The sequence below is a fragment of the Brassica rapa genome, chromosome A07 (assembly GCF_000309985.2).
Source record: "Brassica rapa cultivar Chiifu-401-42 chromosome A07, CAAS_Brap_v3.01, whole genome shotgun sequence".
NCBI classification, from domain to species: Eukaryota; Viridiplantae; Streptophyta; class Magnoliopsida; order Brassicales; family Brassicaceae; genus Brassica; species Brassica rapa.
Window position 1 is genome coordinate 8,649,186 of NC_024801.2, and position 27,918 is coordinate 8,677,103.

A 27,918-nucleotide genomic window follows, 5' to 3' on the forward strand; every position below is an offset into this window, starting at 1 on the left:
TTCAATGGTTTTTGGTAAATTAATTATATAGTTAAGACTTCATTAACATATCATTACTTATCGATTATAGTTTTTTTTGTCACAGAACCATAGTACACCTTCGGAATTATGAATTACTTGGTTTAAATTTTCTTTAACATATATTTTTCTTTACGAAAAATCGTGCCCTTTAGTTTAATTTTTTTTATTTTAAAGTATATATCAGGTTTTTTTTTTTTTGTTTTAAATTACATCATTTCTTATAAAAGATATGAGAGGACGTAGCTAGCTGAAAGCAACAAAAAAATAATAATAAAACTGAGCAAAAAAAAAAAAAAAGAGAAAGCAAAGCTGTGGTATGTATATATATCTATACTGTAGGTTTGTATATAAGTTAATAAGTATTGTTTTCTTAAAGGAAAGAAACCTGAAACCATTCTCTTTTCGTTTTCACATTTCTCTCTTTTATCTTCTATTCTTCTTCTTCTTGTTTCATTTCACATTTAGAAGAAAGCTTGCGGAGGAACACACACACGTACACCATTCTCCACATATCTCCAGATCTGATGCCCCTTCATATATTCAAGAGCTTATCTCTGATACATCACAGGTTCCCTTTCTCTCTCTATCTCTGTTATTCTTCATCCATTTTGGATCTCTGAGATTAAAAAACATGTGTGTGTGCTTGCTTGCTAATTGCTATGAACGAAAACACTAAATTTACGTACCATGATTTCTTGATTTCTCGGGAAAATGAAAATGGTTATGGTGTCGAACTCAGTTCGGTGCATAAAAGTGAACTCCGAATTAGTTTCCCCTCTGTTTTTTCCTTCATTTTCTCGGGAATCCGAAGTTACTGAACGTCGATTTTCAAAAGATGATCGGCCGAGACAAAGAGGGGCCACTCGTTCTTCACTTTTCCTGCTTCTTTTTTTGCTTTCTGCTAATTTATCTCACTTTGCCAAAAGAATTAGCAGTAACTCAAACATTAGTTAAGAATTAATATTATTCTTTTTTTTTTTGAGAAAATTGATATTAAATTGTTAATCAAACATAGTTTGCAGAAAGGCACATATGAATACTAAACGAACAAGAGGACGAGCTATTTGACGGATTTTGATCTTGTTTCGTCAAAGTTAAGTCGTTAAGAAAAATTAACGTTTACTAAATTTAAATTAGTATTTGTATTGACGTTTGGTTTCTTCCTCTTTTTACCAACTTATTAGCTCCATCTCTGCGGCTAAGGGCATCTCCAACCCCACTCCATATTTTACTCCAAAATTGAGAAAATGGAGTGGGAAATGGAGTAATGAACAAAAAATAAAAGGATTACTTCATTTATAGAGTAATGCTTTTATTTTTTGTTCATCACTCCATTTTCCAGTCCATTTTTTCCATTTTGGAGTAAAATATGGAGTGGGGTTGGAGATGCTCTAAGTAATACTTATAATTTATTATTTCTTGAGTCAAAAAAGAAACTCTGCCTATATTTCAACTGTGTGGAGTCAATAAAAACAAATAAAATCTTGATTAAAATAAATAACGTTATTCTATAGTTCCTGATAATTCATGTGTTGTCTTATTTGGCACAAAAGAATTGATGAAAAATGGAACTTAATTTTGCCTACATATAGTTTTGGTTTAGGCTTATAATACATACACAAATATGATAATATGTTGGTTAAGAACGTTAGAACTTTTATCAGACTCATTCTCCCTGATCATTGTAATATTACCAATACTACACTACTTCACATACGACCTCTGTTTGTTCCCCTGTTTCATATTATTATGTATTTTTGGTGGCAATACCATTAATTCTTGTCTTTATGAACGTGAAAACATGAGATGAGCTATAAATGATAACAAGATAAGATATTATTAGATATTCAAAATGTATAGTCCGGGTTTATGTTATACCAAGTCTATTTTGTTTCGGTTATGTTTTATACCAAAAACAAATGTTTTTAAACCCTCCCCCGGACACTAAACCGGACGACCTACAAGGTTACTAAATCACTGGATCGACCGCGGGTGAACCGCGGATTAATAAATGAATCAATTTTATTATATAATAATATATTAGCTATAAATATATAAAAACTAAAGTTTCATTTTTTCTAAATTTTTTTTAAAACATAAAATAATAGTTTGGATATGTATATATTTTATGTTTAAAAAGAATTTACAAATACTTAATTTTAGTTTTTATATTTTTATTTTCATTTGACATACAAAATATCAAAAAATTGTTTAGACTGTTTAAAAATTTGTGTAACAAAGTAAGAGTTATGACATCAAAAAAATCAAGATATAATACTCATAGATATTTAAATAAGTGAATATAATCATTCAGTCTTTAAACTTTTAAAAGAAAACAAATATATTATGAATGAAGAAATCAAAATAGAGATGAAGATCTTAAAAAGTTGGAACTTGAGATTGAAAATCTTAATGTCTAATGTGAATAATAAATAAAACTTAAAATTTAAAATAAACCAAAAATAAAAGATCATTGTAATAAATTGTCAATAACAGAAATAAACTAACACCAAATCACATCAACTAATTTTGGTTCTCTCTACCATCATTCATTTCTTTTTTTTCTGGTGGCATAATGAAATTTTCATCAAAATCTAAAAATCAAAAATATAAAACTAAAAAGAGAAAACCTAACTTTTTTTCGTCAGCACCTTAATTCTTAATTGAAAACTTAGATTATAAACATAATCTAAAAACTAAAAAAAAGAGTAAAAGTTATTTATCGGTTCAACGGGTGGTTAAACCGGTACGGGTTCTGGATTTTAGTGGGTTTTGCGGATTTTTGCGAGTTTCTAAATATTGGGTTTTTTACAAAACTCAAACCGGATTTTTTCCGGGTCACCGGATTTACCGATTCAACCGCGGGTCCGGACCAGATTTCAATACACTGCCGAAAACACTTCTTCATATATAAAAGAGTTAATGTAAAGATTCAGTTACAATCAATAAAACAAACTTTCTTCTTCTATTAGATATACAAAATATAAACACAACTCGTTCCGTTTCAGGCTAAAACCTTTTGTAGGTTTATGATAGATCGGTCCGCCAGGGAATACGATATTAGAAAAATATCAGTCTTGATAGTTTTGTAAAGTTTTGCGTATTGGCCGTGGACTCATCAAGCTTTTGGTTTTCTCCTTTCCATTTGTTGAGCTATAAGAACATTAGTTTTTACGTAATAAATATGATGGGAAATAGACTTTTCTTTCAGAACTATTTACTAAATTAACAATAAACCTAATCTATACTTCAATAAGAACATTATAAACAACATAAGCGTGGTCGAGTGGTACAACAGACATGGAAAAGTGTTAAGTACCTCGAGTTCGAAACCTATGTTTCAGATATACGCGTTTATGGTTTCCTTATTGCGAGAAACCGGATTTGTCTGGCACCGATAAACAGACTACTAAAAAACTATTTGGTTGAGACTTTGCCCTGCCAGATACCTCCAAGTTAGCAAAGAAAAAAAAGGAACATTATATCCACTGTTTACCCAGATATAAAGTATTTCATCGTGTTTATGATGGACCTAATCCGTATAATCATTTGTTCAAATCTGTATTACTTTTAAAATATTTGAAAATAGAAACTAAACCAAAAGAGGCAAAGAAAATAAACCCAAACTTAAATCTATTTTTCTGAAATCTGCAAATATATTACTAAAATTTGAATCTGAGCTACAACTAAAACCGTATAGAAAGTCAATATCGATAACATGACACTTTCAAGATTTAATAATTTATGTTATCCCCAAGTCTCAATATTGTAGATGACGTTATTTTTTTATTAGATTTTTTTGGGTGGATAGTTGATCAATGATCCCACTCTTTCTTGAAATAGTTTTTAGTGGAGGCATTTGCCTCCACTCCATTAAGTGGACCTGTGCAGCCCAAAAAGGGTATCTGATGTTGCTGCTTAATTAGCATGACTCATTCATATTCGTAAGAGGAAAAGATTCGTTTGCCCATTTGTATCCGTACCAACACGTTTCTTTCCGAGTCCACATTGCATATATCTCTATCAGATCTGATTCTTTTTCGTTTTAATCTTTTTATCTCTTAATCTTTGTTTCATTGTCAAACAAAGTTTCTTTGGGTGCTTCTTTGTTTATCCACGCCTCTCCTTTTGCATTAGGGATTACTATCGAAAAGGTTCTTTCTTTTCTCATTGTTTTTAGTTTCTGCCAAATCTTTACTTTGGGAGTTTAAAGTCTTCAGAATCTCGAATGTCCGCATATTGTAGCCTAGCCTGCCTTTTAAGTTTGGTATTATTTTTTTTTTGTCTTTTTGATCTTTATAATTCGCATGGTTAAGGTTCAAAGTTCCGCTCTTGGACTAACATGAGCCATCTAATGAGGCTTTTCGTTGACGCCTATAAAAGTTGCTTTTTCAGTTTAGGTTAATAAGGAAAAAGGTTACTTGCACCATACGTATTCTCTGTCAAGGTCGGCAGAACAAAAAAGACATGAGATGCTTTCTGTTGAGAAACGACTTCTGTGTGATATTTTTTTGTGGATACACTTCAGATGTTTCTCATGTCAAACATGTTTTGTCTTAGATTTTTAAGTTCCTCATTCTCGTTTTGATAATGGAATTGGATTCTCATCCTTTGCTTCATTCTTTTGTCTTCTTGTTACCGTCTCTGTTCCGGCAAGTGCTTATTGTTTCTTTTCATAGGTTTTGATCTGAAGGAAGAAAACTCTCGGACCAGGACAAGAACAGGGCGATTTTCTCGTTCTTGTGTTGCCTTTGTCGTTCTTGATTATTTCGTCCGTCTTAAGAAATTGACTTCTGATGCAAAATCCTCCCCCCATGGAATGATCTGTTTCTTGAAATCTTCGGTCTTCTAATGTCATGAAGAGGAGAGAGTCTGGTAAGTGCTAATTAAGGAGTTATGGAGACCGGTACAAGCACTAGCAACAGCGGAAACAGCAGAAACGATAGCTATGAAACCATCAAGAATGGATCATGGTTTAATCAGTTCCGCAATGGCTGTAATCCCTGGATGGCTAGATATGTATACGGTCTTATATTCCTCATCGCAAATTTACTAGCTTGGGCTGCTCGTGATTATGGTAGACGTGCCTTAAATAAAGTAACAAGTACGTACCAAGATATCAGGTTTTAGTCTCGTTCCTTGTCTTAAAAGTTAACCGATGCTGATACAAGTCCTATGTTTTTTCTAAATTGCAGAATTCAAGAATTGTAAAGAAGGAGAAAACTGTCTAGGGACAGAAGGAGTCTTGAGGGTTAGCTTGGGATGTTTTGTATCCTTTCTTGATCAGTCTTGAAATACTATGTATATGTTCATCTTACAACACATTTTTTTTAGAAAAGGTTTTATGCTTAACTCTAAATCTTCAGCTGTTCTATTTCGTAATGTTTCTATCAACACTTGGCACATCAAAAACGCATTCATCAAGAGATAAATGGCATTCTGGATGGTGGTCTGCTAAGCTTATCATGTGGCCTGCTTTAACCATCATTCCTTTCTTGCTTCCTTCTACCATTATTCTCCTTTACGGTAAGGTTTGCGGAGAAAGATTCCTCTTCTAGTACTCTCTCTAATACAATTTACGAGTAGTTAAAAACATGTTTGTTTTCTTTGGTTTGATTTTCAGGAGAGCTAGCCCATTTTGGTGCAGGGTAAGAGACTGATCTAATCTAATTTTCAAAATTTATATAATGATGTGAAAATCCACAATCTTATATTTTATGTTGTTTCTCTATAGGGTATTTCTACTCATACAGCTAATCAGTGTGATCAGTTTTATTACATGGCTTAACGAGTGCTATCAGTCCCAAAAAGATGCAGAAAGATGGTTAGTTTTGATTTACACAAAGTACTTTCTTCTTCAGTTTATTACTAATCAAGCAACACTCTTTATATTAATGTTTGTAGCCATGTCCGTGTGATGCTACTAGCAACAACTTCATACACAGTGTGTATAGTTGGGGTGATTTTGATGTACATATGGTACGCACCGGATTCTTCTTGTCTTCTCAATATATTCTTCATAACTTGGACATTGTTTCTCATCCAGCTCATGACAAGCATCGCTCTCCATCCTAAAGTAAGTCTTTTTGTATCAATTACTATATATCCATAGTTTTGTCATGTGTGTGTGTGTGTTTTGGATGTTTGAAGTTATAAAGATTTGGTTGTCGTTGCCAACACCAACAGGTCAATGCTGGATACTTGACTCCGGCTCTTATGGGACTCTATGTTGTGTTTATCTGCTGGTGCGCCATTCGAAGGTATGTTATGGTTTAAAATTAATTTTCCTGTGTTAATTAACCAGATTAAATAGAACATGTTAACCCTCTAATTTACTTTGTCCAGTCCACTTCTAATTCAAATTTTGCATCTAAACCCTAAAAAGGAATACAAGTTTATAAGACATGTCAACTAGTAAATCTGTAGTCATTCTTTATTGCCTAAAGAAGTTTAATAGTAATTTGGTTTGCCCCTACATAATGTTGTGCAGTGAACCAGTGGGAGAAAACTGCAACAGAAAAGCCGCAGCTTCAAACAGAACGGACTGGCTTACAATCATTGTAACGTCTTGCAACCTCCCAACACTTTTTTTTTTCTTTTGTTTCATCCAAATTAGTAATAAGCTGATTTTGAGTTGTGCAGAGCTTTGTGGTTGCGTTATTGGCAATGGTGATTGCCACATTTTCGACAGGAATAGACTCGCAATGTTTCCAATTCAAGAAAGATGTGTGTAGTGAAGGAGAAGAAGAAGAAGAAGTAGAGGAAGATGGTGTTCCATATGGATATGGATTCTTCCATTTTGTGTTTGCGACAGGAGCAATGTACTTCGCTATGCTACTCATCGGTTGGAACACTCATCACCCCATGAAAAAGTAAAGTTTTTCAACAATCTTATTCATACTAGCATGAGTACAAAGGTTGAGACTTCAACTTATACTAACTTTGTTTTGGTTCAGGTGGACGATTGACGTGGGATGGACGAGTACTTGGGTGAGGATTGTGAACGAGTGGGTTGCAGTCTGCGTATACAGTAAGTGCAAACAACTGAGAGACAATTAGAATGAACATCCTTAAAATCCAAGATTGGGAGACAGTTTTTAATATTTTGTTGATGACATGTTATGACAGTATGGATGCTGATGGCTCCAATCGTGCTGAAGACCAGAAGACAAAGAGCAAGTAGGACATGAGACATTGATTCTGGGGGACAGGACAAAGACTCTTGGGTCGATCTGACTCTTCTCTCCTTATGAGGGATAAGAATTAAACAGACTAAATCACCTACGGCCAGAATGGAAGGCAAACATGTTTTAATCTCATGGGTTTGGTAGGAAAATAGTATTAGACGATTAAAGAACGGAGATTATTCGAAAATCAAATCTTTGTAAGTAGATTGTTATAGGAAGTGGATACAGATTATAGTTATGATTATCATTTTATAATTATATTTATGACCTTCAGACATAACTTGTGCATCCCTAGACATTGAAAAGTGATTTGCTTATAAGTTATCACTATATTCATCTTCACCAAAGTGATGCCATGCTTTAAATTGTGACATGGTATCACATAATGACGACATGTAGAATTCACTACACATTATTTTTCACACAGTGTCATTTTTTCTTTACAATCACTTTCACTAATAAAACACTATGACATGACATATTAGAAATGATGAAATGGCTTATGTCAAATGTGACATAGCAATTACATTTAATGTTAATTTTTATTTTTGTAAACATTTTAGAATATGGAAAATAACTCATATATCATCATTACAGAAAATTTATTCAAATATGACACTAAATAAAAAGAATAATAAAAATACAAAATATTTTGAATATTTTGAAATATTATTTAATTCTATTTTTATAATCATACAATTTTTATTACTACACAAGTTTTTTAAAAAAATAATACAATTTTAAAAAAATTATAAACTTTTAATCATAATACTAATTGTTTTCTTTTGATATCTACAAATTTTAGAAATTATATTTAGTTTTATTTTATAATAGTTATAAAAAATTATATCATTTTTTTTATATAAATTGATTTATTATATTTTAACCAAAAGAAATAAATGAAAATCATCTAATATTATAAATTTAAATATATACATATACATATCTTTTCTTAAATATAATTTAAAATAAATCAAATTTTTTATTTTATATTAATTATGATTAACTAAATTAACATTTATATTAAAAAATTATTATGAAAATAATAAAAATTTAGAATATTAACAGAATTTTATTTTTAAATATAATTAAATTTTTTAAAAAAATTATTGCGCATGGTGCAAGAAAACACCTAGTTTTCCTTATAAATATTCATATTTGGCAAGATTTTTAAAAAGAAAACAACCATAAAACCTTGAACTTTCAAATTAAAGCAAAAAAACTTTAAACTCATGTTTGAACCAAAAAAATACTCTAACTTTCAAATATTGGTTATTTTAACTCTTATTTTTTGTTGACTAGGCCATTTTAGAAATTTGGAAAGTCAACTGTTAAATCCGTAAACATCTGTTAACTCGCTAAACGACATCGTTTAAAGAACTGATTAAACATTAATAAAATAATGTCGTTTTACATCTGTAAACATTTAAATCATCTCCTCTTTCGCGAAACCTAAATTTTCTAATTCCATAATCTCTCAATCTTCTAATCTCCGAAATCCAAAGCTGTTGATAATGCAAAGGATGGCTAGGACGATGAGATTACTTCGGATTTGTTCGTTGTAGTGAGAGATCTTAAGTGGAAAGTGTTAGGGAATCAAGTCGGTGAAGAAGGTGATTATGAAGATGATAGAGAAACTAATGTGAATTATAATGAGGCTGAGAATAATGGTATTGGTGTCGAAAAAGAATTTTTAAGTAGTATTTAAAACGACGTCGTTTAGCAAGTTAACAGACATTTACGGTCAACAAAAAATGAGAGTTAAAATGGCCAATATGTGAAAATTGGAGTGTTTTTTTGGTTCAAACATAAGTTTAAGGTTTTTTGGCTTTAATTTGAAAGTTCGAGGTTTTATTGGAAGTTTTCTCGATTTTTAAATATGGTATTAACTAATAATTCCTACATCAACCAATAAAGTAAATTTTCTTTACAGTCCACGGCCCACGCCGGATTTACGGATTGGACCTTTCCAGTTAGTCAATAATTTATTTTTTCAAGATATTTAAAATACAGTAATGATTCATTTTTGTTTGTTTCTGAAATTTTTGGTATAAATATATACACTTTATCAAAAAACGTTTGTAGGTGTGCTTTACAAATATAAAAATAAAAAATAGAAATCAAATAATTTTTTTGTTGATACATAATTTATTGAAATTTTATTTATATTTATCGGTTCATTAAGTAAATTAGAAAAAAAAATTTAAGATATTGTAACTAAATTTAAAAAAAAATCCAAAATTCATTTAAATTTATACATATTTAAATAAATAGTTATTATCATATAAATAAAATTTTATTCTTAGTAAATATAATTTTTATTGAGGAAATTGCCAAAAATGACTCAAAACTTGATTTTGAATACAAAAGTGTACCTCAAATTCAATTAAATGCAAAAGTAACCCAAAAGGCTAGTGAAATTACAACAACATTCTTATAACTAAATAAAAACATGTATTGAGTTTTACTATTATAACCCTCCGCGTGAGAAGACTTACAAAGAAGTTTTCTCTTAAAAATAATTTAAATTTCTTATAAAAAATATTTTTGATGAAAGAAAAATTGTAATCATGTAATAATAAACATTTCTAAATGATGTAAATTTATTTTTACTAAAATTGAATTATTTTCAACATAGATGAGTGAAAGTAGATTAACTCATGATAGTCTTTGGTTTAGGGTTTGGTAACATATGTTATAATATTGTTGGTTTATTTAGGGTTAAATTTTGAAATCTTATCTTTTGTTTTTTAAATTTTTTTTGATTTATATGTGTTTAGTTACTATCTAATAACTTGATTTAAACACTTTCTAAATATCTTAAAGAGACAAAAATTCCAATAAGATTAAATATTTTTGATTTAGAAGACTTTCTATAAGACTACCACGAAGTCTTCTAATGCATTATTTGTTGGAAGACTTAAGTCACCTAAAACGTAAACTCAAAATAACTAACTAATTAGATACAAACACTTCATAAAACTTAAAATCAAATTTAAAAGTGTTTAATATACACAGAACTAAACACATATAAGTCAAAATTTTATTTTTCAAAAAAAAAAAGTTAAGCTTCCAAAATCTAACACTAAGAATACATACAATACTACAACATATGTTACCAAAACCTTTACCAAATAGTACCATGACATGCTACATTCACTCATCTATGTTGAAAACAATTCAATTTTATTATATCTTAATTTATATCGTTTACAAATGTTTATAATATCATGATTTCAATTTTCCCCATCAAAATATTTTTTTTATAAAATTTATAAATTATTTTTAAGATCTACTATATGAGAAGAGAAGACTTACAGAACCTCAGAAGACTTTACGAGGTTTTATTCGTAAAAATGAATTATGTTTTTTTGTTTGGTCATAAGGGGATGGTTGTAATTTCAGTAGTCTTTTGGGTTACTTTTAAATTTTATTCAAGTTTGAGTATATTTTTGGTAAAATCAAATTTTGAGCCATATTTGACAAATTCCCCAATTTATATTGTGTAATAAAGTCTTTACTAACCTTAATAAATAATTAGATTTGTTAATATATAATTAACTATGAATAAATAATAATAATTTTATTGATTTATAATTATCATTATATGAAATATTTGATATTGTGTTATCCAAAAAATATTTTACATCATAAATTTATTTAAAAATTAAAAAGAATGATTAATCCCTATATATATTGTATATAATTTTAGGTATACATAAGAGTTTTTAATTTTATTTTATATTATGAAAGACAATTTCATTATACTTAAAACTTTTGTGATATGTAAAAAATTTGATATTTAATCTATTAAATGCATGAGTTTTTTTTAGTTTTATTTTTACGTAATAAAAATATTTAGATTCTGATGAAAAAAACTTTGTATATATATAGAATTTGTTTTTAAAATTTGTTATTAAATATTTTGAATATATGTGAAATATTATAAATATTTGTAAAATTATTATGCATGCATGTGCGGATAAAATACATTGTTACTTATTATGTCTGATCAAATATCCGAGTTTGAAAAAAAGAAAAAAAAAATATTGGAGTTTGATTGACCAATCGAATTAAGATGAATTTGATAGGTCAGTTTTCTTCAAATATCTGTATTATGTCCATTATTTCCATTGTCCTTCATGATTTAGGAGTAAAAAGGCGAGAAGGATTAGGAAATTTGATAGGTTGATTAAGTCCTCGTCACTATATATATGGTGGAGATGTTAGGCCAAAAACCCATTCATCTTCATCATCTTGCCCTTGTGAAGCAATACTTTGTTTTCGAAATCTAGTTTGAAACTTCTAATTTTAGATCTCCCTGAGTCCCGAGATATGTCTGCGGAGAAGACTAATGAAGAGATCGTTACTCGTGCCTTTGTGAAGCAATACTATCATACTCTTAATGAATCACCTCAGTTTCTTCATATGTTTTATAAAGATTCTTGTTTATTTAACCGACTTGGTCCTTTAACCCATGTCAAGAAAACTGTTTGGACTAGGAAAGACGTGAAAGATGAGTTTCTGGCTGTGAAATTCGAAGATTTCACGGCTGAGGTTGATTATTCACTTGGTGTACCATATCCAATGGAACATGGTCGTATTGTTGTGTTCGTCGATGGACACTTGACGAGGAAGAAAGATAACGTCAGGAACAGGTTTACTCAAACGTTTCTTCTGGCTCAACAAGACAACGGCTTCTGTGTCGTTAACGATATTTTCAGGTTTAAAAAAGGGCAGACACAGAACCAGACGTGTTTTTTAACTGAGACTGATCAGTCAATGTCCGAGCCTGAACGGGTTGCTTCGTAGCTCAGTTTCACTTAGTGGAAAAACTCCGAACAAAACAAAACGTCTGGACCGGCGTCGATCTTCTCTCAAGCTTGTTCAAATCGCTGAAGATCCCTCTCAGTTTTTCCCAGATCTAGGGTTTCGACCTCGAGAGTGACGGCGCGTGGAGTCAAGGTGCGACTTCTTCCCGGCGGATCTTCATTGTTGGGTCTCCTTCGAGTGGCTCCTGTTAGGTTTGTGCCTTATGGCTGGGTTTAGGTCTCGGTTTCTTGTCTTCGGCCATATCCACTTTGCTCTCGGAAGATCCTACTACTGGTTCTCAGATGTGGGTGCGTGTGAGGAGCCTCTGTTCTCGGTGTTGTCGCCCGAGTTTAGTTGGTTTCTGTGGCAGCACGTGAAGAGTCACGAGACAGCATCAGCGTCTCTTTGTTGGTCTCTGTCTTCCGGAGGAAGGTTCTTGACTGTGGCAACTCGTCAGTCTCTCTCTCTCCACAAATAAGCGTCATCTGTAGGAGGTAATGCTTCTTTGGAAGTGTTGGTCTGTTGAGTATGGATAGGAGTTAGTTTGGCATTCGGTCCTCTTGCTAGTTTAAAGGTCGTTTTCTCTGGAGGAGGTGTGCCCGATGTGTCCCATTGCTCTATATGTGCGGTGGGTTAAATGGGTGTATACGGTCCCGTGGTTGGAGGATTGGAGGCAGCAATCTCCACTTCACCATCCCGAACGACGGCACCGCCGGTCTGTGGACTCCTCCTCGTGCTGCTGGTGAGGCGATTTTGAACGGACTTGCGGTTCCGTGATGGGTTTCTTTGTGTTGGTGTTGATGATTGAGTCTCTTGGAAGCTGTAGGCCTTTGCCCGGTGCTTCAAGGTTTAGGGGTGCCTTTCTCTCCGGGAGCTCGCGGCAACCGGGAGCTTAGTCCGCTCATACCTCTGCTTTGGACCATCGACGCTACGCTACTTCCGGTCCTTCTCATTGATCTTTCTTCTTCCGTTTAGAATCAGAATTTCTTATAGGTGTTCTGTTTAGTTTAATTACTGTTCTTCCGCTACTTGTCTTCTTCGTTCTTCTGTAAAAAATTAAAAATTTGGTATAATAAATTTAACATTTTACCAAAAAAAAAAAAAAAAAAAAAAAAAAAACAGAACCGGTGGAGACAATATGGGGAACAAAATTTTCAATTATTTCTTTTCATATTAATTACTTTTATTAGTGTTTGTATGTAAACAAATATATAATCTTTTTAATGATATTAATATTTATTTGATAAAACAGATGATATTAATATATTAAAATATTTATATTTACGAAACTTTGATCAGTACTAAGCTAGATATGGGTCTACGTTGCACGGATATTGTTTGATGTTTAAATTTTATAAAAATATAAAAAATAATAAATTATTTCATTATAGTTTTAGGACTCTTTTTGCATATGTTGCGTGAAATTTATTATCGAATTAAAAACTTATTTTCTCACATAAGTTCCGACTAATATTTATATTTTAATAATAATCATTGCATATAGGTGAAATATTATCAACTTTGTATTTAGGGTTACAGAAAATATTTATACCTAAAAACTTAAACCCAATCCAACTCGAAGTAAGAATAAAAGTGAAATAGAAAAACTTAAAAATTAAGTAAGAGCAATCAAGTCAGTGACAACATATTCCACTTTCTTATATACTAGTGGTTTGTCCGCGCTTCGCGCGGAATGTTTGTTAATTATATAACACAATATTTAGTATTTGCTATAAGATTTGATTTTTTATACTACAAATTAACACTTTTATGAATGGACTGCCAAAATTTCATTTTTTATATTTCAATTTGTCTTAGGTCATTAACAAAATGTACCTTCATGTCTATAAATCATCTATGGCTTTGAAGCTTAGTTATATTTATTGATTATTTAGATTTATATTATGTATAATTTTTTGTTTATTAAATGCATGGTTTTTTAATACGTGTATATCATTATTGTTACGTTTTGTATGCTAGTTCTGAATAATAGTTTAGCAGTGATCAATAAATATTCAGAAAATAAACATTCAGTTTGTGTGTACACATTTTTGTGTGTTTGGATGTTACTTTTTTCGTCTTTTGTTTTGTATTTTGTGGTGCTAATTTGTGATTGTAACTACTGTTAGTTGGATGATCCTGATTTTCTTTAATTGTTTGTGCTTTTTTTAGTTGGTATATACATAGCTGCTGGTCATATGTATGACTAATTTTATGTAGTTGCCAATATCTAATATATTAAAAGAGGAGTACAAATTAAAATTACCCCTTAGTTTTGCAAGTTATTTACAATGGCATGTCAATGAATTATTAATTAACATATCTTTTAGGATTCTTTGTTTTTTCCTCTTTAATTAATGCATTTCCAAAATCAAATTATAAATAAATAAAACATGGAAACAATAATTTATAAATCTAACTTTTAGTATTAATTGTCCTTTCCTATTTTATTATATATATGTGTTTGGAAATAATAAATTATACATATATATATATATCGTAATTAAATACATACATTATATGAGAATTTAGGTACGTGTTCGGATACGGATCAGTTTTTTGGGTATCAGATTTTTAGGTTTAAAATTAAACATTGTTCGAATATGATAAATTTTCGGACGAGGTTTGGACTCGGATCATTCCGGATCCAGATAGATTTGTAGAAACCTAAAAATATCTAAATAATTTATGTATTTAGAAATGTCTTTATATAATTTATAAAAAATAAAAATCAATACCCGCACACGCGTGCGGGTCAAGCTCTAGTTTTTGTTTAAATTGTAAGTTTGTAGAGTAAGTTAACTCATGTTGTTCTTGTGCCCAACCGTCGAATTATACAAAGTATGAGAATCTTAGTATTAATGTTTAAATATCTAATGCTTTATATTTGTGTCATGCCCGTGTGCTTTGTATGACAATCTTCTCCTTCATAGTTAGTTGTAATCTTTAAGCTTTATGATTTTATTTTGGCACTATAATACCTGATGAACTTTAACCAAGAGAGCTCATTGTTCCAAGTAATACAAATAAATTAAAAGATTTTGGGCTTCAAGTGACTGAAAACCCAAATACAGAAGATTATGAAGCACGTCGTTCAGATGTCTTACATGCAAACCAATGAGATGATATATAGCTAAGTGTTCCCAAAACATATTAAGATGAGCAGCAGCCTGATTACTGGTGATGGTAATAACGAAAGTGTTCATATATGCACATACAAATTTTGTTTTCATTTCACAAATTACTTACACCAGCCTACTATACTAAGAAATGAAAACTCCAAATATTCTGAGTTATACATGGATAAAAGTAACGTAATAATAATTCTTTATGAAAATACCAAAGCTCTTACATTATTCCTGTGTTAATATTATATATAACGGCCCAACATGTAAGACTTGAAACTTATATAAAGAACCACTGCAGCCCAAACAAAAATAAGTCTATAAACAATACGAAGCCCAAGAAGATAATAACGAACGCTAAAATCATAAAAGGAGAAGATTCGTTAGTTAGAAGCGAAAAGAAAAAGAAAAGAAGCCCCCTCCCTCTTCGACACGTGGCAGCAAAAGGAACAGGGTGTGCTGAGGTGGCACTCTAAGGAGAGTTTCTGGGCAACTTTATTAATATAGATACTAATTTAATATTTTTCTTAGCTCACTCTATGTTGTTTTTCTTGTTTAAATATATTTTCATGTTTTTGTCATTTAATGAAGTTTTCATAGTCATTGTAGGGTCCTTGAAATTTTTGTGTGCATATGTTATCATTTAGAACAAGACTTAGGTTCAAGGGAGAACTTTTAAATTCACCACTCTTCTTATTACCAATCAAAATGCCATCTACATTAATAATAAAATAGATTAAATTTATTTAAATTTGAAATAATTGAAAAAATAACACCAATTTTAATGATGCTACGCCACTAACTAAACCCTAAACTTTAAATCTATACCTTAAACCCTAAATCCTAAACCCTAAACCCAAACCGTAAATCCTAAACCCAAACCCTATATCCTAAACTCAAATCCTAAACCCTAAACACAAACCCTAAACCCAAACCCTATATCCTAAACCCAAATCATAGACTATAAATTCAAATCATATATCCAAACCTAATCCCTACACCCTAAAATGAAATCGTAAACCCTGAACCCAAATCCTATATCCTAAAGGTTTGGGTTAATGTTGATGTTGTTTTTTTAGGGTTTAAGATTTGGGTTTAGAGTTAGGTTTGAGTTTAGGATCTAGGATTTGAGTTTAAGGTCTAGGGTTTGGGTTTAGAGTTTACAGTTTGGGTTTAGGGTTTAGGATTTGGGTTTAAGATATAGGATTTAGGTTTAGGGTTTAGAGTTGAGTTTAGAATTTTGAGTATAGGGTTTAGAGTTTAGAATTTTAGATTTAGGGTTTAGTTAGTGGCGTTAACGTCATTAAAATAAGCGTTATTATTTTTAAAAAATTATTTTAGATTTTTTTTAAAAAAAAATTATGTATTTTATTATTAATCTATATGGCATTTTGATAAATTTAAAGGTTCACCCCTAATTTTTGTTCTGTCATTTATATATTTTGGTTTACGTGATCTATGAATTTTTAGTTGTTTAACCAATACAAATCATTTTGGATCATAATTTTTATCATGTAATAAATGATAATGAAACCATCGATACATGCATCTTATAGCCACACAAATTTATGCACATGTTAAAGACCATATTTCTGAATCCTGATTGCGTGAATAATTATCTATAAGAAAATATAGCTTCTTACCAATAGTTTTGTGAAAAACAAAATTATAGTTTCGTCGTGATAAATCTTAAAATAAATAAATAAATTACTTTATGATATGCTGCAATAAGGCAGAAGAAGACAGAATCTTGGAGGTAATTCAAAAGTTCTTTTAATTTAGTTTTAGATATAAGACATTCAATATCACATATATCATTTGGAAACTTTATATAACTTTCTAACACCACCCCCTAAATAGTAAAGCCTAGTCAATAATCATTAAATCCTAAACTCAAATGTTATGGTAAGATATTATTAAATAGTGGTATTTGTAGTTTTATCTATGTAAGGCTTTATTATTATTTTCAAATTACTTGCTTCTCATTTTCTAGTAACAATGAGGCTGATTTATTAAAATAATCTGATGTTAAACAATTTTCTTACTTCCATTATTTTTAGTGATATACTTCCATAATAACAGTTTAAATAAAAATGAATTAGAAAAAAATACTACATAATAAAAAAAATGTAATAAGATGGGGATGAAGCTTGATTTGTTTTTGACTAAACACATATAAAGATGGGTTTATTTGTGTAATAACCAAAAAAGAAAATTAGTTTTGTAGAGAGAGGTAGGGAGAGAAATGAATTGAAAATATGAGAGGGTGTAATTTATGTTAGTTAGAGAATTATGTTTTCTTTTTTTGGTTAGTGAGTGCAATTTCCATATAAAGATCACTTATGGTAATGATAATAATAACCTTTTTATGATAAAACACGAAAATATATATCAAACTTGTGTTTAATGTTCGTATGACCAAACACATATAAAGATCAATCACGGTAACATCTTAATTTTTTAATTTATAATTAAATAGTTTTAATATCGTGTTTGTCATCAAATTCTTTTTAAAAGTTTACTATCAAATAATTTTTTAAAATTTTATTTTTGTTAGAATTTAAAAAATGGAAAAATATATTTTATAAATCTTTTTTATTTTGAATTAAAAAGAAAAAATACTATCAAATACTCTTTTACATATTTTTGAGGATATTAGAAAATGAAAATTACTAACATATAATTTTTACAATTATATTTTGTTTAGAGGGAAATTTCAACTCTACCATAAGTTTGATACCACTTTTCAAATTAACCATTAATGAATGACTATTTTCACAAATATCCTAAATTTGTGATAAAATAACACTAAGCTAATTTTTTAAAATATTTATAGAACATTTATAAACCCAACCCCAATCCTTTAATACTAAACTCTAAACAATAATCAATAGAGAATAAAGCCAAATGTTAGTATATTTTTTGACTGATGGTATTTTTGAAAAGTGATACTTAAATTGTGGTATTTCTAACAATTTCTCTTTGTATAGAACTTCAGAAAAATTAAATTACTATCAAATAATTATTTCTAGTTACTATTAAAGAATTTTATAATTACTAATTTTTTACAATTTGTATCACTGCTATTTTTACAATTTGTTTTTGTTAGTTAAATATTTTAGTATCATATTCATCATCAAATTATCATATTTTTGAAATTATTATCAAATAAATTTAGGGAAATTTTATGTTTATTTCATGATAACACTTTTCATCTTTATCACCACTAAAATGACATTTTCAAAAATACCTTCTTTATTAATTGGCAAAAGACACTTATACACTTGTTATCTATATATATAATAAATCAATATTTAAATAAAAAAAAATATGTTTTCGAATTATACTTTTTTAAATTCAAACTTTTTATAAATTGTTTTTTTGAATTTTTTTCGAATTTTTTTTATTATTTTTTTCAAAATTTCCTTTTGAAAATTGAAAATTATGTTTGGAACTATTTTTAATTGTTTTTTATATATTTTTAAGTATTTATTTATATATTTATTAGAATCCTAAATTTCACATTCTAAAAACCCTATCTCACACCTCAACTCTAAACCCTAAGTCTAGATTAGTCAACCTTAGAGATATAAGTGTCTTTTACCTATCACTATGATGATTCTTAGAATCATTAGAGAAATATATTGGTTTATCTAATTATATAATAAACTTTTTATTTAAACTAACCATAAATTCATTATTTATGTTTTTTATTATTTCTTTAAATAAAAGTTACAGAATTGCCTATTGTGGCTAAGTATATATGACAATTAATTGTTGATGAAAAAAAATATGACAATTAATTATTTTTAATAATAAAGATTTGATAAAAATTAGTGTATCTTCTATCATATTTTTTTTAATTTTAAATTTATTAAAATAAATTAAACAACTATATTAACCATATAATAAAATTTAGATTTTTCTGTATATGTTATATTTTGAATTTTTAAAAATGACTATAAATTACTAAAATTTTGTGTTTCATGGTTTAAAATTTTTGTTATGACAAAATAAAAATGATTATAAATCATATAAGTAAAAAGTTTAATTTAATTAATTATTAAGTTTAAAGATATATATTGTTTTGAATTAAACTATATACCATATAAAATACATAAATATTTAAATTTTGGAACTTACTTTGAACAAATTTTTTTGATAAAATTTTTGAACAAACATTGACAACGTAGTTTTTTAAAAATTATAAATTACTAAAACTATTATTCGTACAATGAAAATTTTGTTATCAGTAATTAAAAAAATTTTGCTACAAAAGATTCAAATGATCAAAAAACTCATAAGAGTAGAAAACATCATTTAATAGACATTAATATTAAAAATATACTATGTATGTTAATAACATTTAAATTTAATTATATATCCTATCAAATAGAAAACAAATATTGTTTGGATTAATAAAATTGATTTATATGTTCACACCAAATTAATTATATATGTAATATTTATTGACTTTTAATTATTCAATATATATATTTTATAATATGTAAAAACATATAATAAATAAAATAATTTTTAAATATAATGATCATCATGCGCAAAGCGCAGGTCTTAATCTAGTCAGATTTTAAAATGCACGAAGAACTGACATGTCATTAACTGAAAAAACTTAAAGAACTAATCTACTTATTTCGTTTCTACATGTCATTTGTCTATGGTTAGTGTCGATTTCGGACTCCTTAAAGACGGTGGAGTGAACAGACGAGAGAGCGAGGAGAAGCCACCGCCGCCGGTTCAATCTGAAAAGCGGGAATAAATCAACCGGCAAAGACAAGTAGAACTGTGTATTATTGTATTGTCTCAGGTGAATTCTCCATCAATCTATTATAATCTATTTATTGTTTTCATATCAGTAGTCTAGAATAGAATATAATGTAAACACTAACACCAATGTTTTGTTAGATTTTACGTAGAGTCAGGATGATGATGAAAAGATTGAGCCAAACCTACAAAGTTTGATACTAAGGTTTGTTAACCACGACGCAAGTGGATTTCATTATGAAGATTGCAAATAAACTATTTTGTAGTTCTTTTTTATTGTCACAGAAAAAAATTGAACAAATGACTGATATTTTATTAAGACGCTTAACGTTTGTTTTAAATTGTTCCAACAAGTGGGCCAGGAGGAGCAATTTCTTTGTTCTTCTCTAGAATCTGCAAAGGAAAGATGCAGTGATACATGTGACTAGATTTGAAGCAGGGTTAAGGTGATGATGATGACAACATCAAACGTTATCTTTTCCAGAGAGTAGATACATTTTGAGCTCTCTTTTCTCTTTAATGTCTTATGTGTATACTTGGTTATACAGCTTTGCTTACATCTACTGATATACATAATGTCTTTCTTAGAAATATTTAGTAAAACCATTGTATATCATTATGTATGTCAAGCTGTATAAATAGTTTTTTTGGGTCAAATTCTGTAGAAGTAGTTATTTTTCAAATTCATTATATGGATGCTAATTAGTTTAGTAGAACCATTTTATATCAAGCTGTAGTTGTTTAAAGACAGAGTATATGGATGCTAATTACTTTGTTTCTCTATGTTTGCATCTTCTATAATGGTACAGATAAAAGCTACACCATGAAAATGTTTCTTGTAATGTTGGAAAAGAAATGGAAAAAAGGATCCTAGGTATTTTCTAATCATGTTGATCTCTAAAAAGTCACTGTTTACCTTTTTGAATAAGCTTGTGTATAATTGTCTCCTTCGTTAGTTCTTGGAAGTTGTAGATTTTCTTGTCAAAACTAAGCATCACAGATAAGAAGTGACAAGAGTTTCTATTGCACTTTTGAATCATTCTTAGTTGTTTGTTTATGGCATTAATCCAGTCTCAACAACATCAAGGATATACTGTTTTGAGGAATTGGTTCACCATTTATTTCTCAAAACAACTTGATTCAGATTAATGGGATTCATGCTTGCTTTGGGATTCCAAAGGTCTGTGACGTGGTCATGGATGGCATAAAAAGCGTAATCTACTCATGTAGTGTAGTTCCTAGGAGATTCTGGCAGCATACAAAAGAGAGATAAAAAAAAAAGTGGTTCGCTTCGGTTTAATAGGTGGAAAGTTGGTAATTCTCAATGAACTTCTGAGTGATGGTTCTGATGAAGATGTATTGGCTTTGGGAGACTCTACCAGCTGCCAAAAAAGAATATTCAGGTAATTCTCTCCAGCCACAACTATCTATAAGACTAAAACTGAATTTTCTAAATATCAAGGGTAAAGAGATAAATTTGGATCTTTGGTGATGATGCAGGTGGTTAAAAAGCTTATATCTTCATATGTTTTAATAATGGACACCATATTAGCTTCTCGTGGAAACTCTGATCTTCGTCGGAATAAGTTTACTCCTATTGCTTTAAGTTCTTTAGTTTCAACCATTAGAAAGCTAATAATTGTTTGGTTCTATCGACATATGATAAGCATAGGTGCTATCGAAGATGTACTCACCTTGTTGACTAAACCACATACTTAAATAAATGCTAGAGGTAAGTCGACTTTGTATTTGTAATATGAACAAAGCTTTTTTAATAGGAGTTACAAGTTCATTATTATAGTTTCTCTTTAGTTTTGAAAGTCATCTACATTTGTTATAAAATTTATCAATTTGTATAAGCTTTACACAAAAGACTTACAAACTATTTGGTCAAGAAGAACAATTTTACTTTTCAAAAGAAATAGTACAATCTATACTAGTATTTATGAAGTGATTTTGATTATTTGTCATGTTCTCCATGATCTATACTATTATTTATAAAGTGATTTTGCTTATTTGTCATGTTCTCCATGATTTTAGGTAATTTTGCTTACTTGTCATGTTTTTATTAGGTTTTAGCTAAACCATTGATTTATTATTTGTTATTAGCTGAGTCATTAATATATTAATTTAAAATTATCTTTAATGAATCTTGTATATAATTCAAAATGAATGTTAATAATATTAAATTTCTATGTTATATTAAAAATGAATTTTAAACAATATCATTACTGAATTTTATATAAATTAAAAATGAATTTTATTTTAATAGTATAAAGTTTATATGTTATATGTTACATTAAATAATTGATTATAAAATAATATAATAAAATTATAAAAAATAAGATTATTCTTATATATATTGTGTTGCTATCTGAAAACAATATTTTATTATAAAAGTTAAAAAAGTTAAGATAAAAAAATAATTGATAATTAAATATTAGTCAAACAAAAAATTATATATATAGATATTTTCTAAACTATTTCTAAGATATGAGTGTTTTAAAAAAACATTAGCACAATAGTAAGTATATATTTTGATAAAAAATAATATTTGACATATATAAATACTTTGATGTTTGATTTAACTATTTAAAACCATAAATAATAACTTATTATGTTGGTTTTAGTTTAATAAAACATAAACTAATAAGTATTCATAAGAAGTTTATGCCCGCATGTACGGGTAAAACACCTAGTTTACTTTAAAAAATAACAATTTGATCATATTTCTTTTTGGACGTTTTTGACTTAATGTCATCTCCAATGTATTTTATTATTTTTACTTCTAAAATAAAAGAATTGTATAATAAAATTGAAATATACTCCAATGTATTTTATTAAAATAATAATTTTTAAATATATAATAAAAATAATTAATGGTATTTCTTTTTCTAAAAAAAAAAAAAGCAATCCCCTATATATTAAAAGAGAAGTCACTTTATTGAGGTCTGGTGACGTGTCGCTTATAGGTGAAGTTTCAAAAAAATTGTTATAATTTGATTGGTCGATTGTTTTTAATTTTTATTTATTTAAATTAGATCTAAAAATTTAAGGTAAGTCTAAAAACATTTAACATCACTTGCCATATAATCTAAAGAATATTACAAATAACAATTTATGGCAACTAATTATCAAAATTATAGAATATAAGATGTGTATGCTAATCAAGTGCAATTTATTTATTGTGTGTGATTCTCTTCGGTACGTCTGAGAGCCAAAGATAATCTCAAAACTTTTTAAAAACTTTGAAACTCATTGGCATTGTCCTATCAATTATATAATTTGTTATTTTTTGGGGATTGTTTACATCTTTAAATATTTTTGTTAGAATTACCTCTTTTCTGACTCAAGGCTGAGAGAAATAAACTAATGATAATAAATCTCAGGTAATTCAAATCTCTCTTTTATATTTCATGGCTGATTTTTTTATTGGGGTTATGCGTGAAATATTTGTTTTTTCTTAATTATATTTTTCTGATGTTTTAAGATTAGTATTAAATGTAATCGTTTTCTAAACGTTCTAATGTATTCTTTGTTCATATGAACATAGTATAAATATCAATATGTAACATCAAATTTTTCATATTAACCATATACATGTAACATAAGTATTATATAGTTGTAAATATATAATTATTAATTTAATATTAATGTTAATGCTCGCATATACGTGCGGGCGGTCCACCTAGTTTCTATTATAGAAGAAGAAATAGAAGTGGGTTAGTGTAATTTTACCTCTAATTTCTATTATAGTGGTAAGAACACTAATAAGTTGAAGATACTCTAAAAATTCTGTGTTTTTATCCAATTATTAAAACTTTTTGGCAAAATTTTATTATGTGTATATGAGTTTTCTGAAAAACTTTAAGCAAATGTATCTAGAATTGTTGAAATTATATTATTTAAAATTAGTAATACTATTAAATTAATAAAAAACATATCATTTATATAAAATCCCGCAGTGTAGCGCGGGTATCTACCTAGTTATTTCAAAAAGTCAAAAATAAATATGAAAAGATCATCAAAATGCCTAAAATTAGTATAAAATCTCCGAAATTCTAATTTAGCTAGAAAATCAATAAATTTTATGGGGATAATAGGACCAAAGATCTAGACATTGGCTCTAGTATTAACTGTGATGTACAAGTTCAATGTTTTTGAGGTGGTCAGTCATGAGAACAACTATGGGAAACCTATTATATAACAGAGATAAGAACCAAGAACCAAGAACCACAACAACGCTTTCATTTCGCAAAATGGATACGAAAAGGAAGATCTCGCAATCCCGCAAGAGGCAGCAACAAGAAGCAGACGGTGATATTTCGAACTCATGGATCTGCAAGAACCCGTCTTGTAGAGCTAACGTGCCTTTAGATGATTGTTATTGCAAGTGGTGTTCTTGTTGCGTGTGCCATGCTTTCGATAAGACCAACGACCCAACCCTTTGGTTGGTTTGTGAGTCCGAGAAACCAAACGACGTCGAGTTCTGTGGCTTGTCGTGCCATGTCGAGTGTGCGTTTCGAAAAGACATGGTATGGGTTAATGCTAATGGGAATCTGATGAAGCGTGATGGATATTTCTGTTGCTACTCTTGCGGCAAGGTTTCTGACATTCTCGGGTAAGTTTTCTTCTTTTGAGGTGACATATATTATATGTCAGAGTTCTGATATAGATCTAATGTGTTTTTTTTTCTTTGAAGATTTTGGAAGAAGCAGCTTGTGGCAGCAAAGGATGCACGAAGGATAGATGTTCTATGTTACAGGATAGAGTTGAGTTACAGGCTTCTCGATGGGACTAGTCGTTTTTCTGAGCTACATGAGATTGTTAAAGAAGCTAAATCTAAGCTGGAAGTTGAAGTTGGTCCTCTTGACGGGCCTTGTGCGAGAAATGACCGGGGCATTGTTAGTCGGCTTCCTGTTGCAATGCAGGTGCAAGAGCTCAGCAGTTTTGCTATCAGAAGGGCAGAGTATTGGTCAACCAGTGTAGCCAGAGGTTTGTATTTGGAGACATCTTTGTTATATGTTGTCTGAAAGGGGGAATGATGATATAAGTTTTGTCTTGCAGATTTGGTTCCTGCTGCATGCAGGTTTGATTTTATAGATGTTGCGCCTAGACAAGTGATCCTTCGTTTGATTGAGCATCCTAGTGCTGAAGAACGTGGTGTGAAGGGTTATAGGTTATGGTGTGACAAGAAAGGAGAGACGCCTGAGGACGATCAGTTTGACACTGATTTGAGTAGAGGAGAAGCACAGAGGATGAGGATATTGTTTTCTGACCTTGAGCCTTGCAAGGAGTACATATTCCGTGCTGTATCTTACACAAGAGCTGGGGTTTTAGGTCATTCTATCGCTGGATGCTTTACCAAGAGCATTGAGATTTTTCAGCGGAGCCGTGGTAACTCTGTGGATGGTATAGGAGAAAGACATTAAGGTCTTTGGTCCTTTTTTTTTTAATCCTTAATAAAATATGTACTACACATGTAAGCTATTTTTTAAAAAAAAAATTGTCCTAGACTTTACACATTTATAACATGTAAGTTTTAGTTTGTCAAAAAATCAATATATATACTACTTATGGGGATAATCGAGACGATATATCTTAGATTTTGCTCTGAACATGTCCAATTGATATATAGACAACAAATTAAATATCAAATACTATTAAATTAGGAACATGTCCAATTGATAAAATGTTGTGTTCAACTATTATTTCAACAAAACATACCTTTTAAATATAACTGCAATTAAATTAAATTTATGAATTTAACCACCATGACCAGTTTGATTAAAAAAATATATCGATGCAGTTATTCATACAAACAACAATTAATATATCACGTCAGTTACCAGAGACACGTTTATGCCAATATATTTTTTTTTAATAATAAGTGACTATAAATCTAGATACCAAAGAAATAAAAACATTAGAAAAATCAACTTTTTTAATTAAATTTATGCCAATATATATTGACATTCCAAACACATATCAATTGTAACTATAACTTTGTTATTTTTTAAAAAAAATTTAATGAATCTTTAAAAATAAAGTACAAAATTAATGTGTGAAATAACTATGACACAATTGTATAGTTATGTAACATCATAAATTCAATACAATTATCAAAAGCCTCTTACTAATAATTTTAAAAATATTATACACACATATAAATTAAATTTCTTTAACCTATAAGAAAAAAATACACAAATGTTACATATTTACATTAAAAAAATTACAAACCAACATTATACATGCGGATCAAGATCTAGAACTCACAAATATGATTACAAAGAAACGGGCATACAGACAATATGATTACAAAGAACTAAGCGTGTGCCATCAACTTTTAAATGAATATTTTATAAAATAGATTTAGATTTATACACATATATGATTACAAAGAAAAACACAAATATAATTATTAAAAAATATAAATATGAAAATTAAATTTCTAAAAAAAATTAAAACAAAAATATACTTGCCCTTTCAAGGGCGGGTCAGAATCTCGTATAAATTAAATTTCTTTAACATATAAGAAAAAGTTACAAAAAATATTACATATTTACATTAAAAATACAAAAAAAATGCAAAAATACAAACCAACATTATACATGCGGGTCAAGATCTAGAATCGACAAATATGATTACAAAGAAACGGGCATACGGGTCAATATGATTACAAAGAACTAAGCGTATGCCGTCAACTTTTAAATGACTATTATTTTATAAAATAGATTTTGATTAAGATTTATACACAAATATGATTACAGAGAAAAACAAAAATAAATTATAAAAAACACAAATAAGAAAATTAAATTTCTAAAAAAATTAAAACAAAAATATATTCGCCCTTTGAAGGGCAGGTCAGAATCTAGTATTCTATTTTATTTTGGTTATTGTTCGATATAAATATTGATTTTTGATTTTCTTCTCATTTCGTTATTTTGTTTTGGCCTCAGATTTAGAAAATGTTTAAGATTTAAAATTATTAAAAAGATACATACTTAGGTTAAGATCCACGCCTTGTGCAGAATAAGTATTTTATATTTATTATTTATTTTATGTTTTTCTACATATTATGAAATAATAAAATAATAATTATATATTAAATAACTATGAAATGAGTTACTATTATGTAATAAATTGGCGTGCGCATATAAATCAAACCACCGTTCTTATTTATTCGCAATCATTTTAAGGTAAATAAATCAAAACAATCAATCTTAACTATCATATATGATATATAATTAGATTTAAATGATTTTAACATTAACATAGATATATAGCATACTTTTAATATGAATATTTATTAAATGAGGTTTCTACTCATATGATTTTATGATTATTTGCATATTTGTGTAACAAAATTTTACACCAACATTTTTTTTAATGTGGAACGTTTAGTGGTTTCAATAATTTGTAATCATTAAAAAAATGAAGATTTCAAAATTAAAATATTAATTTTTCAGTATATGTTCAACGCAGATATCAAAATATAAGTATGTATTTTCATATGATGTATAGTTTAATTTAAACGATATGAAATATATGTGTATATATATATTAACATAAACACTTATTAAAATAAAATTATTTATTCATATGATTTCATAATCATTGTATCTTATCACATAAATTTTTTTAACCTTGATCACAAAAGTTTATGTGAGACTTTTAACAATTTTAGTAATTTATACTCGTTTTGAAAAATTCAAAATACAACATATACAAAAAAATCTAAATTTTTATTATATGATTAATATAATTGTGTAACTTATTTTAATAATAAATAATTAAACAAAAATGATAGAAAATATACAGATTGTTAGCAAATATTTTATATTTAAAATCATTAATTGCCATATATATCTTAATCACATTAGGTAATTCTGTAGGTTTTATTTAAAGAAAATATATATATAATAATTTCAATTTGATAAATGAATGGTCTATAATAGACATACTATATAATATAACATTCCCTACCAATT

At 28.7% G+C, this 27,918-nt stretch overlaps 3 protein-coding genes across 3 annotated transcripts; all 3 read left to right on the forward strand.

Moving 5' to 3' along the window:
* The first annotated feature begins 358 nt into the window (after positions 1 to 358).
* Positions 359 to 7,483, forward strand: LOC103828635 (probable serine incorporator). The gene is made up of 12 exons (XM_009104259.2): positions 359 to 589; positions 4,701 to 5,125; positions 5,217 to 5,290; positions 5,388 to 5,547; positions 5,645 to 5,669; positions 5,756 to 5,845; positions 5,926 to 6,097; positions 6,208 to 6,281; positions 6,512 to 6,581; positions 6,664 to 6,893; positions 6,978 to 7,051; positions 7,150 to 7,483. The coding sequence occupies exons 2-12, from the start codon at positions 4,918 to 4,920 to the stop codon at positions 7,209 to 7,211; spliced, it is 1,239 nt and encodes a 412-aa protein (XP_009102507.1). The 5' UTR covers positions 359 to 589; positions 4,701 to 4,917; the 3' UTR covers positions 7,212 to 7,483.
* Positions 7,484 to 8,103: 620 nt separating this feature from the next.
* Positions 8,104 to 12,020, forward strand: LOC117126819 (nuclear transport factor 2). Its single transcript, XM_033275941.1, has one exon. It carries the CDS (start codon positions 11,544 to 11,546, stop codon positions 12,018 to 12,020), a length of 477 nt encoding a protein of 158 aa, XP_033131832.1. The 5' UTR covers positions 8,104 to 11,543.
* Positions 12,021 to 23,016: 10,996 nt separating this feature from the next.
* On the forward strand, positions 23,017 to 27,125 carry LOC103828636 (VIN3-like protein 1). The gene is made up of 3 exons (XM_009104261.2): positions 23,017 to 24,548; positions 24,630 to 24,922; positions 24,995 to 27,125. The coding sequence occupies exons 1-3, from the start codon at positions 24,082 to 24,084 to the stop codon at positions 25,357 to 25,359; spliced, it is 1,125 nt and encodes a 374-aa protein (XP_009102509.2). The 5' UTR covers positions 23,017 to 24,081; the 3' UTR covers positions 25,360 to 27,125.
* The last annotated feature ends 793 nt before the right edge of the window (positions 27,126 to 27,918 follow it).